Source organism: Colletotrichum orchidophilum (assembly GCF_001831195.1).
Source record: "Colletotrichum orchidophilum strain IMI 309357 chromosome Unknown Scaffold_66.1, whole genome shotgun sequence".
In the NCBI taxonomy this organism is placed as follows: domain Eukaryota; kingdom Fungi; phylum Ascomycota; class Sordariomycetes; order Glomerellales; family Glomerellaceae; genus Colletotrichum; species Colletotrichum orchidophilum.
The window spans coordinates 43,223-59,906 of record NW_019173022.1 but is presented as its reverse complement, the minus strand read 5'-3'; the positions used below and the strand labels follow the sequence as shown (position 1 = coordinate 59,906).

At 54.1% G+C, this 16,684-nt stretch overlaps 2 protein-coding genes across 2 annotated transcripts; one reads left to right on the top strand and one right to left on the bottom strand.

Annotated features, from left to right (window-relative positions):
- Position 1: 1 nt before the first annotated feature.
- CORC01_07985 (WD repeat domain-containing protein) lies at positions 2-4,494 on the bottom strand (the record flags this gene model as incomplete). The annotated part of the gene is made up of 6 exons (XM_022619620.1): positions 2-1,514; positions 2,103-2,714; positions 2,766-3,852; positions 3,907-4,140; positions 4,197-4,299; positions 4,375-4,494. 6 exons carry the CDS (start codon positions 4,492-4,494, stop codon positions 2-4), a joined length of 3,669 nt encoding a protein of 1,222 aa, XP_022473824.1.
- A 6,613-nt stretch (positions 4,495-11,107) lies between these two features.
- CORC01_07984 (ABC transporter) lies at positions 11,108-15,895 on the top strand (the record flags this gene model as incomplete). The annotated part of the gene is made up of 3 exons (XM_022619619.1): positions 11,108-11,431; positions 11,489-14,042; positions 14,097-15,895. The coding sequence occupies 3 exons, from the start codon at positions 11,108-11,110 to the stop codon at positions 15,893-15,895; spliced, it is 4,677 nt and encodes a 1,558-aa protein (XP_022473823.1).
- Positions 15,896-16,684: the final 789 nt, after the last annotated feature.

The following is a 16,684-nucleotide window of genomic DNA, read 5'->3' as shown; positions in this document are numbered from 1 at the left end:
CTCAATCCAAAACAGGCCTCCACCCCTTCCTCCTCACAAACCCCTCAACCCCCTCGTCCCTCAAAACCTCATCCCCCCTCCGTCCGGTGACAATGCTCCTCTCCACCTCGGGACCCCTCACATAGAACGGAAAACTCAGCCTCCCAGTCTCGTCAGCCTCACCACCGCCTCCTCCATTCTCCCCGCCGCCACTGCCACCAGTAACGCCGCCACCACCACCATCATCCCTCAAAACCCAGATCCGCTTCCCCCCAACACTCCTCCTCTCAAACCCACACGCCTCCCGGTCGAGCGAAAGATACCACCGCCGCTGATACACGCTCCCGACGCTATTCTCCGCCCCCTTGTACGCGTTCGTTCTCCTGACGTGCTCGTCCTCCACCTCCCGAATCTCCCGCTCCACGGCCGATAAGCCCTTCTCTCCCTCGTCACTACCGTCGAGAGGATCTGGAACAACATCACCGTCCCCTTCACCACCAGAGCCCTCCCCGTCAGAGCTAGTCTCGACGACATACGTCTGCTTCTTCCCGCCACCGCGCCTCCTCTTCCTCGCAGGCCTCCCCAGCGCCCTCGCGCTCTTCCTCCTCCCCTCCGCGTCCTCTCCCCTAGGAAGCCTCAAATTCAATACGTACCTCTCGGGCAGTTTACTCCCATGTAACCGAACCCGAATCTTCCTCTCCCCAAAAGCTCTCGCCAACTTCTCTTGCTCTGTCACCCCCCCTTCTTCATCTTCATCCCTTCCATCCTCATTATCAACATCCTCCCCTCCAGAATCCGGATCAACAGCCGGCCCTCCCCCCCTCCCTCTCCTGCTCCCCAGAACCTCAAACCACCCACAATCCCAAACAACCAAGCTCCCCGTCCCCAACGCCCCCACTTCAACAACGTGATTCCAAAGACAATGTACCCGCGTCTCCGTCGCATTCCGATTCAACCTCTTCGAGTTCGCGTCCCCAGGTAACCCGTACATGACCGCCCAACTAACACTGCTCGTCTGGTTGACCTGCAGCCGCAGGTCGTAGTGCACGCCCGCGATCGGGTGGTCGTGCTGGTGCACCACAAAGTGCGCACCCTGCCGCGACCCTGCATGCGAGGAAAAGAGCGTCCTGAACGCACCGTCGGACTGTGGAGACAGGTGCGGCGTGCGCGCCGGGTAGGGGTCGAGCGTCCGTTTTGCTAGGTGGGTGAAGAAGTGGGTTGTCGGGTCGGGTTGCGTTGCGGCGCCGGATTCCAGCGCCGCTGAGAGATTTGGTCCGGCCTTATGGGATGGTGAGTAAAATAGTAGCAGGTGATCTTGACTCTGCCCGTTGCTGGCTTTGTTCAGTGGTTTTGGCTGCTCATCTCCTTCGCTCTGACCTTCCCTTCCGTCGTCCTTGAGCTTTGAACCCGGGACTTCCAACCTCCATCCTAGATTGCGCTTCTTGATAAAAGGGTTTTCAATGAGACTTGAGTCGGGCGGTTGTTTCGATGCCATGGCCTCACTGATGATGATGATGATGATGATGGGATCTCCACTTGACGGGTATTCGACACCGCAAAAAGCAGTTTCAAATCGTGTATATAGGCTACTTGTGTATACAAAGACCTTGAGAGGCAATGACAGAATATCGACGAGAAACAGTCATTTTTCAGAGGCTCCTGAAATGTTCTACATCTCGCTATGAAAAGTGACAATTTCCACCAAAAGTTGGTATGTCGTTGCACGGACCCCACATGCTTCCGTCAGCAATTCTCAATGTTGATCATCACTACCGTGCGGCTCATCATTTCTATTGCCATTGCCTTCAGAGATCCACAAATTCACGAACGATGTCTGACCATGGCCTTGTGAATAGGGCACCTCATTCAAATGACTATAGAGATATCGCTATAGCCCTTGTTATACCCGAGCAACGCCATGCCATGCAAACAAATTCGTTCGCGAGTGCAACCTCCGCGCAAGTATCCGATGCCTTTGCTCCAACCTATCAAGGCTCCCACCGCCCATCAGAGCTTGCAACATTTGCTTTATTCCCATATTCTCCAACTAAGCAACGCTTTTCCCCATATTTCATTGTACAGGACAAGGTTCGATCACTCATACAGTAGCTGGTGCCCTCTACGGCTTCTGCTCCACTAGGGTAGGTGCAATTCGCCTCTTCTTGGGCTCGCTACCCTCCTCCTTCTCTCCTTCGCTCGCATCGCGCTTGTTTCCGCTTGCTGCCGGACCAACGGCCAGCGCACCACCAGCCGAGCTCGTGGCAGCATTGGTCCTCGGCGTCTCTGGTGGCGTTGTGATGGGGACGCCCGTGACCTTGGTAGAGTTGGAAACGGCTATGCCAGGTACGCTGCCCACAATCAAGGGGGGGTTTGTCACCACATTCGATGACTGAGTCGCCACAGACGAAGTAGAGTTTGATCGAGCAGGCGACTGAGGCCGCTGGCTGACGAATCCAGCAGGTGGAGGTGATGGAGCGGTGAAAGAGCTTGTCGAGTTCCGGTGATGATGACCAGAGCCATTCGGAAACGGAGATGCAGAGGCGAATGTTGAGCTCGGAGCAGGAACCGGAGTGTTTTGGTTCGACAACGTACTCGCTCCTGTGCTTCCAGCTGTTGGGTTCTTGGCAGTGGGCAAATCTCCTTGATAGATCTGGCCCAGCTCACCGGGTGAGAAAGATAAGGTCGAACAGAATCCGTCTGAGGATGAGACCAGAAGAGTGAGTCCATCGCTTGACCTGCGCGTAGAGTTAGCATCGCCTCAGTTGAAAGAGTACAAGAAAGCTCACCAAGCCAGATCCGTGAACGTCGCGCAGTGAAGATTGCTGACTATGCAGATAGGCGTCTGCTGCTGAGAATCGTAGAGAAGGACGGCGTCTTGAGTCGCAACGGCGTAGATCATCCTGTATGGCAAAGCAAAAGCTGCCTTGGGGCCAGGGGTAGATGCGCCAGATTCGGCCTTGTTTGGTGTAGAGATAGACTCGGGGACTGAGGTTGGCGGCGGAGGCGGGTCCATGACCGAAGCAGATGTCACCGGCTTCGAGACTGGTTCAGGCAATGCTGGGATGGGATCTTCGGAGGACGACGTATCGATGGTGATATGCTTGGTTACAGGGGGTGATGTCCGCAATGAGTAAAAGATTGGTGAGCACTTCACCACGACAGAAGGCTTCTTGTGACCAGGCAAGTGCGCAATCGGTGCCTTATTGATGCCACCTCTGGTGTAAATGTAGACAGTGTTCGTGACCTCAAATGTGGGCTTCGCATTTCCTTCTGAGCTGTGTTGAGTTTGATATTGGCCAGCTGGAGTAAGCAGAAGACTGCCATCTGGGGTGAAAGTCAAGCGTCGGAAAAAGGATGAAAGTGTCTCATTGGCGTAGAGCGTTGAATTCTTCATGCCGAGGCCACCAGAGGGGTGAGGTTTCGGCGATGGTTCCATGGGCATTACAGCCGGCAGCGGCATAGACGGAGCGGGTGACGGCGAGCGTCTAGACGAAAACGACGACCTCCTGCTATGGCTTATCACACTAGGCGGGTTCATCGGCAACGCGATTGACGTGGGAGTTCCGGGGGCGGAGGGCACCGGAGATCCTATGGCTTGTTCGACAGTAAGGTGGGTCCTCATGCCAAAGTCAGGAGGCGCAGGGCTGCTGGAGGATATGCGGCGCGGCGGCAAGTCACTCTTGTTGTGACTCGCGATTTTGGAAGGTTTGTCATCATGATTGCCGCTGAGTGTGTGCTGGCCATCCTTGGTCTTCAACGAGTAGATGTGGACTGATCGGTCGGAGGACTGGGTTGCGATATATTCGTTCAAAGGATCCCACGCTACTCCCTGGACGTAGTGGCTATGCTCGGCAATCTGGCGCACGAGAGTACCTGTGTTGGTTAGAGACGGGTGTAGAAAAGACCGTCAACAGTGAGGAAACGTACCTGAGCTGGCATTGTAGATTCGGGCAATGTTGTCCATGCTCCCAATGATGAAATAAGAGCTATCAGGAGACCAGGCGAGGTCGTAAATTTCGGATCCGCTAGATCGACACATGTGCTTGGTTCTCCAAGTCTCCTTATCCTCGAGGCCCTCGTTGCCAAAGGCGGGGCCGCTGTGTTCGGACATGATCCATATGATGACATTGCCGTCGTCGCCGGCGGAAGCGAGGATCTCGCCTGTACAAGGGGAGGTCAGCGAGGGGAAGACGAGGCGTCTGAAATTGGTTTCTTACCTTTGGGGGCCCATCGAACGACGTTGACTGCTTGTGTGTGCTTGCTCAAGGTTGACAAGTAGTCCACCTTTCGATCCTCTCCATCACTGTCTACCTTCCATAGCTGGTGTCCGTGTCAGCCTTGCGAAGCCACGGGTGGGACAGGTGGCATGCTCGCCAGTTTAGACGTTTGACGTACCCTCACGTTATTGTCTCCTCCAGCCGTGGCTAGTCGGCCCTTGCCGTTGGGCTCGAAATGGGCCGAGTAGACTGGGGCATTCTGGTCATGCCAATTGATGATAAGCGGCGTGCTCTTCATCGTGACTGCGTATGTATACGGCCGTCTCGAGACATGTGCGGGATCGTGGACGGTCGAAAATGTGTGATGATGGGCTCGTACGATGGGACTTTGTAGGATAAAATATGACCGAGCTGGACGTGCCGAGGAGCTTATCGGGGGTTAAATCCGATCGTCGATTCGAGTCGGGAAGCTTCGTGCGGCGCTCGCGGTGGGATGAGGTGGATGAGGGGTGGGCAGGCTGAGGAGGTCGAGCTTCTGCTTAGCTCGGCAACAGCAGCTCGGGAGATTGGTCGATGGCAACAGCTCTTGCAGCAGTGTCGATTCGCAGCTGCTGAGCGGGAACCTCAATGGCAGATGTTGGGTTGGATTGGTGGGACGTTTAGTACCGAGTGGAACGACACACAAGGCTTTAGAATTGTATGGACCAAGAGAGAGGATAAAGAAAAAAGTGAAAATGGGAAATCAATTAAACTTGGCAGGGAATTGATTGTCACGAGGGCGCAAGAATGGATGAAAGGTCGTTCCCGAGCAGGCCAGGGTGGAGTTTGGTGTGGTTTGGTTCGGCTTGCAGGAGCTCAGACGGCTCCAACGCGCGCGCTGCTGCAAAGACAGCAAGGAGTTGAGGACGCCCACCCATTGTTCCTGTTGCACCCGCCGCCTGTACCGGGCTGGTGTTTTCCACCCTACCTAAAGTTTAACGACGGTACATTGAGTGTTGCGGTAGGCTCGACAGCCGCTACAGCAACCAGATCTGCATAGTCTGTCGCAGCTGCGGCATCATCTTACCTACCTTAGCTTACCTTACCTGGAAGAGATGACCTGCTGGGCTTTGCACCTTGAGAAAATCGGGGAGGGCAGCCGGGAGCAGGGAAACGGCAGGGAAGCTGCTGGCCATGAGGCGCTGGGAGGCGAGTGTGGCCAATCAGACAGCTCCGTCAGAGAATGTCAGAGGAGGAGTAGTCCACTGTTTGGTTCATCAAGCCTCGTTTGATTGGTCGTAGCTGTTCCCCAAGATGCTTTGGACTGCTGGGATCCTTGGACTTTGAGAAGAGCGTGAATCTTTGATTTTTTCTCCTCATCTTTTGGTGTGTCAGGGCGAAGGGTTTGTACCACGTAAACACTTGTTCTAAATCGGGCTGAATGCAAGTGGTCGCAAGCCTTTCAGTCTCGTTGATGGGAAATAGCCGTATTATGTCAATACACTTCCAATGTCACCCAGGACGCAGCTTAATGTAATTATTCCGACCGGCCGTGATTGGCTTAGGTACAGTCTCATGCGCTGCAAGGTGCTGGCAGGATCGACGCACTCATGGGCGGTTTGAAGCAATCGGCGCAACACCTCGACACGAAAGGACTTTTGCCCAGATTCCAAAAAGGGTTCTCTAACTCAAGTCTCTCGGGCTTTTACTGACACGTTTCTACTTCTCAGAGACTTTTCCCTGTTTCTTACACAATGTCTCTGTGGTTTCAACTTTGCTGCCACCACTCCCACCCTACCAAATAATTGTTCATTCGTCTCAATACATACAAACTTCTATTCGTCAACAACCCCTTCTTAGTTGAGGCAACTTTTCATACTCGTGCCTTGCCCGTATCTAAATAAGAGACGAATCCCCCATGACTCTGCATTTGAAGAAGCAATATCCGTACACTTTCAACACTATTATGTTTTTAGCAACCCCACCAGAGCCTCGAACTTGGTGTCCTGTGCCTGAGTGAGATTTCTACTACATACAGGGCTGAAGCGCCCCCGCCAATCAATGTACGTCTATCGGTAATGCAAATTGCCATTGGAATTTCCACTTTGTCTCCATCCCCGACCCACGGACTCACAAGCCATCACTTGGCCCTCCCCGTTCCCTTGTCTACTGCTTTGCATTCCGAGAGCTTTACTCTAGAAACAGGCGATTTATCATCGTCACTTGCCATTAGCACCATATTCTCGCTAGTTTCCTTTCAATTCTAATCTTCAGGAATGAGTCATGTTCCCCAACTCATCGAGTCATCGAGAATTTCTTTGTTGAAACCCGATCCAAGGAAAGAATGTTTGCAGCCCAAACGGCCCGGTCCACCACAGGCTATCCTACCCGTGCGGTCAGCCCTGTATCATTTGCACCAGCTCCGGGAGGGGGGGGGGAGGTTCACGGCGTCGTAGCGTAAAGCATATTGGCGGATCAGTAATGGCTTGCAACTTCGATCGGTCTCAACCGTGAGGCGTCACATATGAGGAACCATTTCATCTAAGCATGTCTCAGCACAGTCATATTGTCGGTGGATTGTTCGTCCTTTGAGTCAAATCGTGGTCAATTCGCTTTTGCCTCACTTTCGTGACACTACACCACCATCAACCACGCAGCGATGCTCTCACCACGAATGAACAATTCCATTAACTTGTAGAAAGAACCTCGAATTTGCATCATCACCGGTCCCGACATCGTCAAGAACCTGCAACACGTCGGCGATGAGCAAGGTCACGCAGCACTGCAGACTTCAGTCACTCGCTCGTCCAATCACACAAACGTATTAACAGGAGCCCTCAATCGTGGCTGTTACACTGCGCCGGTACTCGCCCCGCCTGCATAGACATGAAATGACCATTTTTTTGGGAGAGAGGTTTCGCCTCAGTCAGTCTTCGTGCGCAGGAAAGGCTGCACTTGGCTACCTTTCCTCACCGACAAGACTCGCTCGCCGCCGATTCATGATACACAACGTAAGCTACACATGGCCGTTGGCGCCCGAACGCAAAAAAAAAAATGGCCCGTCTTGATTATGTCACCGAACACGTTCGTTTCGAAACGTCGGCCGCCGGTGTTTGATGCGCCTCTCCCACGCCCCGCTCCAGCCCACATACCGAGGGACGCAGACGACATCATGAATCAAATCGCACTCGCTCAATTCGAGTCTGCCGATTGAGAGAAAAGGATATTGAACGAATGAATGAATGCAACCAAGCCAGTAGTTCGGAAGCGGCTGATTTGTTGTTTCATAAGCTCCCGTCATGGGAACCTTCCTATTAAATCAGGCCGCGTCGTTGCCAGATCCAACCCAGGCAAAGTCCCGTTGCGGGGATGGCAGCCTTGGCAGGCAGCAAAGTCCCCGAGTCGCCGCGTCTTTTCCAACGACACTCGATCAGATGAAGGACGCGAGCAGGACGCGGAGCATGTTGGAAACGCCTGTTAACAACCATGACCCTTGCTGATAACGAGCTCGAACAGGTCGACGGATTGAGAACGCCCATCAGAGCAAGATTGGGATGGTCGCATTGTGCTGCATAGTACTTTGTTTTTCCTTTCTTCCGCACCCTTCATGCAGCGCCTTGCAGCGTGATACGGAGACTCACCGGGAAAACAAGGACCAGGAAAAAGGAGATGATAAAGATGTAGCAGGCTAGCGGCAGTATTGGGGAAGCCGAGCGCTGTAAGCGAGATGATGTGTCAGCGGCTGCCTAGACTTGGAGACCCCCTTTGAGGCAGGTTCGAGGGTTAGGTGAGTATGGAGCAAGCAAGAAAGAACGAAACCCACGATAACCCATGCTATCCGATTATGCGTCATTGTTTCTGCCTCTGTACGGAGACATAGGTATTGTCAGATATTTGTCCCCTACATGAACATAAGGGCCACGGAAAACCTTCCTACATGAACTCTCCTGTACGCATCAGGACCAGACCAGTCTCCCAGGAGTCCGATGTGACAACAAGTCTCTGAACTTCGAGTTGCAACACGCTAAGAAGAAACAGGAGAGCAGTCAGCATTTAGCAACGGCAGGAAGCGGGAAGCGGGAAAAACGGTTCCCATGACACGACTCGAACCAAGTGGCAGACCTTGGTCCTTGGTCCCATGGCCGGCCGGGCCTGGCGAGGGACCCACAGCGCACCTCATAGTTTGCTTCCTCACTTTACGGACTAGTCTGACCGCCCTTCCCAACTTCTCCCCAAGTCCCATCGTCCATCCATGGATGATATGCTGCGGCGCAGTCCCGCCTGTGCAAATTAGAGCCTCCCACCACCGCCCCTCTCCAATTCTCCTTCCTAATCTAGTACTGTGACTGGACTTCTCTTCCCTCCCTCTGCGTCCTTTGAGATTACAGATACCAAGTCTCGAATTCAGCTTCCACGAGAAACCGGCTGGTCGGCAAGCAAGGGGTGCAGGCGGGGAGATTCCAGGCCATGACGAATGTACCAAGTTTGGCCTCGATCCAGACAGCTGGGGCAGGGCAATCACCACGTCGTACGCCATACGCGATCTGTACGATGTGCCCAAGCAATTGAAAGAGGATGAAGAGTGAGAAGAAAAAAAAAATGCCCCCTCGATTGAAGACAGAATACGGGGTTCATACTGGGATAGCACCCAGCGAGGCGGAAGCGGATGGGGGGTTCGTCCAGGCGCGCCGAGAAGGAGAGCTGCAATCTTTTGTGGGCATGCTCATCAGGCCATGTTAGTGCAGCATGACTGCATTCAGGCTACTGTACTAACAGGGACGTCAAGCGCGAGGCTCACCCCCTTCCATTTGTTACGAAGTGTCCGTACCGTCTTCACTTTATTTTTTTATTTTTTTTTGGGGGCTTCCATTGCTATTGCGGCTTGCGTGCGTGAGCAAGTGAGGTGGTTATCTTGCCTGCCTGCCTTCCTGCCTTCCAGCCACCATAACGGCAAAGTAAGGTATGCTAGCTAGGCCACCCCGGGCCGCCGTATCAGCATGAAGGGTCCACGAAAGGAACTTCTGCCAAGTTGAAACCCACACCCGCCACCCTCCATCAGGCATCGCTTGAATTTCAATTGACTGATCTGCCACATCTGCTTCCCTCTTCCAGCCGGTGAGTCAAACGGCGAAACGGCATCTTCGGCCAACCACCGCGTCAGGAGCCGACATGATGAGGGGAGGCTTCATGTGGTTCATGGACGAGAGAGCACTGCGATAAACAGTACGACGAACGGGTGCCAGTCTGACAGGTGTCAATTTTGGTATACGTCAATGGCGGGTGTGAGACTATTGAGGGGAGCTCAAGCGATCTACCGTCGCCAGCGAGCAACAATCTAGGCGTCGTTGTCCCTTAGAGGTGTATTTCATCATCATCATTGTCGTCCTTGTCATTGTCGACGTTGGCTGCCTAGGGCCATTAGGCGACAGCGTCACGCCCGCGTCTGACGGGCACCCGGCGCATGTAGGAAAATCGGCAAAGACGCGGCAGAGTGATGCAGCTCAAGCTGCTGCCCAGTAAGGATGAGGCAGGTCAAGCATGGGCATCACGATGGCGAGTTCAAAGTTGGGTTCCCGAGTGCATCTCAAAGTGGGGGGTTCAAGAAGATGGAAGAAAAGTGTGCTTGGGGTGTCAGTATCCGTAGCAGCATGCGCCTGTGGTGGATTGGGATGAAGATGGGGGGCACTGGGTCAAGGATGGGGATGGGATGGGGTCTGCAAGGTGCTCCGTGCATCAATGATCCCAGTCAGCAAAAAAAAAAATGGCGGCAGCGCAGGGGATGGGAATGCGCGCGCCGCCGCCGCCAACTGGCCGGGGGGTGAGGTGTCCACCCAAACTGACTCTGGAGTCTTCCGGATTCCTAGATCGAAAAGGCGAACTGCGAAATGCGAAATGCGGCACGCCATCTGGGCCCATGAGCCAATGGCATCAGCCGCTTGCAACCAGGCAGGCAGCATCGGGGGTGTCTGGGTAAGCTTCATGAGAAATTTAGTGAATTGGATGGGTAAGCAAGAAGCGGGAGCAGAAGTGGCTCCTCTTTCCTCTCCTTCAACCTTGTTCCTATTAAGGTACCTTGGATCGTACATAGTAGATTTCTCTCTTTCTCTCTCTCTCTCTTTTCTTATTGGAAGTAGCTTTTTCCCCTTCCTCATTTTTTTTCTTAAATCCTGAGGCTTTCCTGGCGTCCGTCACTCTTGGCTCGCCCGTTCCGCCGTTCTTCCCCTTCCCTTTAGCCCCCACCCCTTTCCCCGCCGCTCTCCGTCCCCGTGTGTCTCCAATTCCTCGCTGCCGTACTGCGCCGAAAACCCGCGCGTGGTCGAAAAGGCGCGCAAAGGCGAAAAAGACCACCAGCGACGTCAGCGAAACGAAGCTTTGAGACCGCGACACCCCCCCAACCGGCTCCGTGTCGGCGCCCACTAAGCCGAACCACGCAATCTTTGTTTCCTCAGTGTCCTTCGCAATCGCAATTATTTCCTACGAGAAGAGACAGGCCATCCCACCCCGTGCCCCGGCTTCTTTTCCCTATCAGACAAGTGAAACCTGCGACTAGCGCAAACCATCCGTGTTTCCTCGAACCGGACCCGACACCCGATTTGGAGAAACCGAAAGCAGATTATCCGACGTCAGCACTTTTTAGTGGTGTCGAGTATCCTACTCGAGGTACTCGATCTCAGTTTCAAAGAAGCTCAAGAGTCCTTACCGAGTCGGAATTTGGTCTCCAGAATAAAGCAGCTTACAAACCAACCTGAACCTTGTTGTTGTGGATTTCCCGACCGCTTCTTCGCCGTTTTTTTAACAAGCCGCTACGCCAACCAGAGGGCATTCTAAATCGCGGCTTGCAAAACATTTCCCAAAGGTCAGCAATTTTCAGCCTTGGAGCTTGACCTGTTGGAAAAGTCATTCAGGCCTCTCACCTGACCCTCGGTGTCATCATGCAAGATGAATCACTCTTGTTCATCGAGGTCGGAGCTGCTTTGGGCGTAATCGCTCTCACTTCAGTTCCGGCCCTTGCAGGACTCGTCAGACAACTTCAATCCCGCAAACCCAAGGATCATTTCTACGAGGACAAGGACGGTAAAGCCACGGCCGAGTCATCTGCCGCCTTTTCCAACCGCTGGCCCAAGACCTTCATTTTCTTGTTCGCTTTCTTGGGTTTGGCCGTTTCATTGGCAAACTCCATCTTGGCAACACTCTCCCTTCACACCGGTAAATATGATAGCTTATTCATTGCAGAATGGCTCTCAACCGGCGTCTCGGTACGCGAAATCCACACCCTATATCGCCTCTTTTGGTTAAATGCTGACATGAACTAGATCCTTTTGGCCCTCCAAGCCGTGAGCATCACTGCGTCAAATGACTCTGTTCAAGCCTACAGCCTCGGCTTATGGCTTTGGCTTTCTGGTTTGATCTTTGCCGCCGTTCAGGTCTTGCAGGATACCAAGGTGCTTGATCAGCTTCTGTCCACCAATCCTGTTTCCTTCGGCCTCAAGATTGCGAGCCTAGCTCTGACCGTTGGCCTCATTGTGACGAGCGTCACTCTGCCCAGAAGACCGGACGTCTACTTCGAGGGCAAGGTCGTCGACCGCCTCAGAACAGTTCCCGCCTACAGCCGCTTCACCTGGGGCTGGTGCAGCGGAATTATCGACATGGCCACTAAGAAGAAGGATCTAGATGCATCTGACCTGCCTAAGCCGGATCATTGGACTCGCTCCGAAGATGCGGCCGCGTCGTGGAAGTCGTACGACTTCAAGCCAGACTCCAACCTATGGTGGTCCATCATCTGGGCCTACCGAGTACCCTTGTTCGTCCAGTGGTCCATTGCTATTTCCAAGGCATTCTTGAATCTTGCCCCTTCATGGATCACGCTTCAAATCCTTGAGACTCTTCAACGTAGAAAGCCCGGTGAAGATCTCCCAGCCGATATCTGGATTTTGGTCTTCTGGCTCGGTCTAGTCATTCTCGCCGACGCGTGGGTAGAGGCGACCATGTTCTGGCTGTCTTGGGCCGAGCTCTGCATTCCCCTCAGGGGCGCCCTTTCTGCTCTCATCTTTGAGAAGTCGATGCGAAGGAAGAACGTAAAGGCGGCTTCCAAGCAGGAAGCTGACGAGAAGGAGGATGAGGCCGACGCAAAGGATGACAAGAAGAAGAAGAGCGATGAAGAAGAGGCCGAAGACGACAATGTGCTCAAGTCGAAGCAAGCCATAATCAACCTGATTGGTGTCGACGCCAAGCGTATTTCCGATTTCGCCGCCTTCCAGTTCCTCTTCCCATCCAGCGCTGCCAAGCTCCTTGTCGCCATCTGGTTCCTGGTCTACCTACTTGGCTGGGGTCCTCTCGGTGCCGGACTCCTCGCATGGGCTGTTCTTCTTCCCATCAACTTCTCCTATGCCAAGGTGTACTCCAAGGCACAGGATAAGCTCATGAAGATTCGTGACCAGAAGTTGGCAGTTGTCAACGAGGCCCTCGTAGGCATGCGCCAGATCAAGTTTTCCGCGCTCGAGCCTCAATGGGAGAAACGCATCCTGGCCATGCGAGAGAAGGAACTTGGTGCCTTGTGGCAGGTTTTCAAGGGTGATACTGTGCTCTTCGGCATGTGGATTACCAGCCCCATTGCTCTGGCCGCCGTTTCCCTGGCTGTTTACGCATGGATCAACGGTACCCTGATCCCATCTGTTGCTTTCGTCAGTATCGGTGTCTTCAAGAACCTCGAGGTCACCCTCGCCGTCCTCCCCGAGCTCATTACCGACGTCATCGACGCAAACATTTCTGTCAAGAGAATGCAGGACTATCTGAACGGACCCGAAAAGACCAAGACTGTGACTGAGGGATCCGATGTGGCCTTCCAAAACGCCACTATTGCTTGGCCCGTTGACGACGAGGTCAAGGACGAGGACAGATTCATCTTGCGCAATATCGACGTCACCTTCCCTGCTGGCGAGCTGTCCGTCATTTCTGGTAAGACTGGTACGGGTAAGAGTTTGATGCTGGCTGCCGTTCTCGGCGAGTCAGATCTCTTGTCTGGTACCATCTACGCGCCGAAGCCTCCCTCAATCAACGAGAGAAACGACGACAAGGCCAACCGTGGCAACTGGATCATCCCGAGCAGCATTTCGTTCGTCGGCCAGATCCCATGGATCGAAAATGCCACACTCAGGAGCAACATTCTCTTCGGACTCCCCTTTGACGAGGAGAGGTACAACCAAACCATCGAGGCCTGCGCATTGAAGAAGGACTTGGAGATGCTTTCAGACGGTGACAAGACCGAGTTAGGAGCCAACGGTATCAACCTCAGTGGCGGTCAGAAGTGGCGTCTCACTCTTGCCAGAGCCATCTACTCTCGCGCCGGCATCCTTGTCCTGGACGACATTTTCTCGGCCGTTGACGCCCACGTCGGCCGCCACATCTACGAAAAGTGCCTTACTGGCGACCTCTGCCAGGGTCGAACTCGCATCCTCGTCACCCACCACGTCGCTCTCTGTGAGCCCAGGACCAAGTTTATCGTTGAGCTGGGCGACGGCACTGTCCAACACTCTGGTTTCCTGTCCGAGCTCACCGAGGATGGAACGCTGCAGATGATCAAGAGCCACGAGCAGTCATCCCAAGAGATCGCCGATGAGGAGGCCACGGCCGTCAACTCGGAGCAGGCTTCTGATATCGATGTTCCCGAGGTCGCCGAGCTCAACGGAGATGGTGGTGTTCTGAAGAAGGTTCCCTCCAAGGCTGCCCGTGCGTTTGTCGAGGATGAGGCTCGTGAGAAGGGCTCCATCAAGAAGCATGTCTATGCTGCGTACCTGAGCCAGAGTGGCGGTTTACCCTGGTGGGGCTTCGGTTTCCTTCTCTTTGTCATCTACCAGTTCATCGTCATTGGTGAGTCCCCTTTGCTTTCAGACTTTGATAGGAATCGCGCTAACAACTGAACAGGAAGATCATGGTGGCTTCGTATTTGGACCGGCACATCGGAGCAGTCCATTAAGACATTCAACCAGCAACCGCAACACCAATTCGCCTATGCCGTTACCCTCCAGCACAGCGAACTTCACGTTCCGTCTCAAAATGTCAGCATCAGCATGGACAAGGATACCTTGTTCTACCTGGGCGTCTACGTTGGTATCTCTGCGTTCTCCGCCATCCTCGGCACAGGTCGCTTCTTCTACTTCTTCGTGATGAGCTACAAGGCCAGTCGCCGCATGTTTGAGGGCATCACCAGGACCGTGCTCCGCACCCCGCTCCGATGGCTCGACACTGTTCCTACCGGCCGCGTCCTGAACCGCTTTACTGCCGACTTCAACGTCATCGACAACAGGCTCGGCATGGATCTCTCTGGCGTCTTTGGCGCCTTCCTCAGCGTGATCGGAATTTGCGTCACCGCCTTCTACGTCTCGCCGCTCATCATCCCCCTGGCCTTCATCCTGCTCCTCATTGCCGTCTGGATCGCGATGCGCTACCTCGCCGGCGCTAGGCCGGCCAAGAGACTTGAGAGCACGACAAAGTCCCCCATTTTCGACCTCTTTGGCTCCACGCTCGTCGGCATGATGACCATCCGTGGCTCGGACAAGGCCCAGACGTACATTGATTCCATGTATTCGCGCCTCGACGACTACGGCATGGCATCATGGCACCTGTGGCTCTTCAACCGCTGGATGGGCTGGCGCATGTCGCTCATCGGCGCAATGTTCTCAACTGCCGTCGGCTTCGTCGTCCTGGGCAGCCCCTCGATGGGCGCCGCTCTCGCCGGTTTCACCCTCTCCTTCGCGCTCGAGTTCTCGCAGGCCATTGTCTGGTCCATCCGCCACTACGCCAACATCGAGCTCGACATGAACGCCGCGGAGCGCGTCGTCGAGTACTCGGACCTCAAGACCGAGGACCAAGGCGGCGTCGAGCCTCCGGCGACGTGGCCCACCGAGGGCAAGCTCGAGGTCAAGAACCTCGTCGTGAGCTACGCCGAGGACCTGTCCCCCGTTCTCAAGGGCCTCACTTTCAGTGTCAACAAGAATGAGCGCATCGGCGTCGTCGGCCGCACGGGAGCCGGCAAGTCGTCCCTGACCCTCGCGCTATTCCGCTTCCTCGAGGCCCGCTCGGGCAGCATCTTCGTTGACGGCCTCGATATCTCAAAGATCAAGCTCCACGAGCTGCGCTCCCGACTTGCCATCATCCCCCAGGACCCCGTCCTCTTCTCCGGCTCCATCCGCTCCAACCTAGACCCCTTTGACAACCAGGCCGACGCCGACCTCAAGGACTCACTCCAACGCGTGCACCTCGTCGACTCGAACCCCGCGACGCCCAGCGAGCCATCATCCAGCGCGGCGCCCTCCATCGATCAGCAAAAGAACGTCAACGTCTTCCGCAACCTCAACTCCCCCATCTCCGAGGGTGGCGGCAACCTCTCGCAGGGCCAGCGCCAGCTCCTCTGCCTCGCGCGCGCCATTGTCTCCCGCCCGAAAGTCATGGTCCTCGACGAGGCCACCTCGGCCGTCGACATGGCGACCGACGCGCTCATTCAGCGGTCCATCCGTGAGGAGTTCAATGATTCGACACTGATTGTCATTGCCCACCGCCTGAGCACGATTGCCGACTTTGACCGGATCCTCGTCCTCAGCGACGGCGCCGTCGCCGAGTACGGCAGCCCGCAGGAGCTGTGGGCCAAGGATGGTGGTGTGTTTAGGGGTATGTGTGAGGAGAGCGGCGAGAAGGAGAAGTTGAAGAATATCATCTTTTCCTAAATCGCGTCCGTGTGGAGGAGGGTTGAAAAAGACTCGAGACTGAGGTGGAGAGAGGCTTGGATATGGGAGATGAGATGGAAAATCTCGTGTGTGTGCGTTGAGCTTGCTGCTGGATTTTTGGATTCGCTGTACTACTTTTTGGCGTCCCCTGTTTTGAGATGCGTTTTCCCTCAGTTTCATACTACTTGTCCGATGATCGAAAGAGAGAAAGAAAGCAAAAGAAGGAAAAGGAAAGATGGATGATTAAAAGGTGGTATAAAAAGCCCGGACTGTCTAAAAACAAGTCCCTATTTCAGATGAAATATAACCGGATGAGAACATTCCTTTTAGTCCTGAACGCTATGTGAAAAGTTTTATTTAACTTGGAAGAAATCACTATTAACCTGGGGTAATGCAACGCCTGTTTCTGACAAGCGATTCATCCAGATCCCAGGGAAGAGTAGCAATAGAATTAGGCAAAGTTGTCGGAGGCTCGGAGCTGGAGGGTATCATTCCAACGAATATTTACTTCTGCGTTGCCGGCTGTCTATTCCCATTAAATATGGCATAATATACAGCGATGATTTTTCTTCTCATACTCACTGATTCAAATCAGTGCGCGATAACATCCCCAAATGGTTTCACAGACTAGTTCGTACGACCATTGCGGCTCTTTGAGATCTTTTTGATATCCCCTTCTTATTCCACCTAACGAGCTTTTGTGATTTTGAGAATTGAACCAGAAACGAACTTGTCTTTACACTCAGCTTCGTCTTGGAGGCCGCGGTGATGCGTTCATTTGATAGGAAC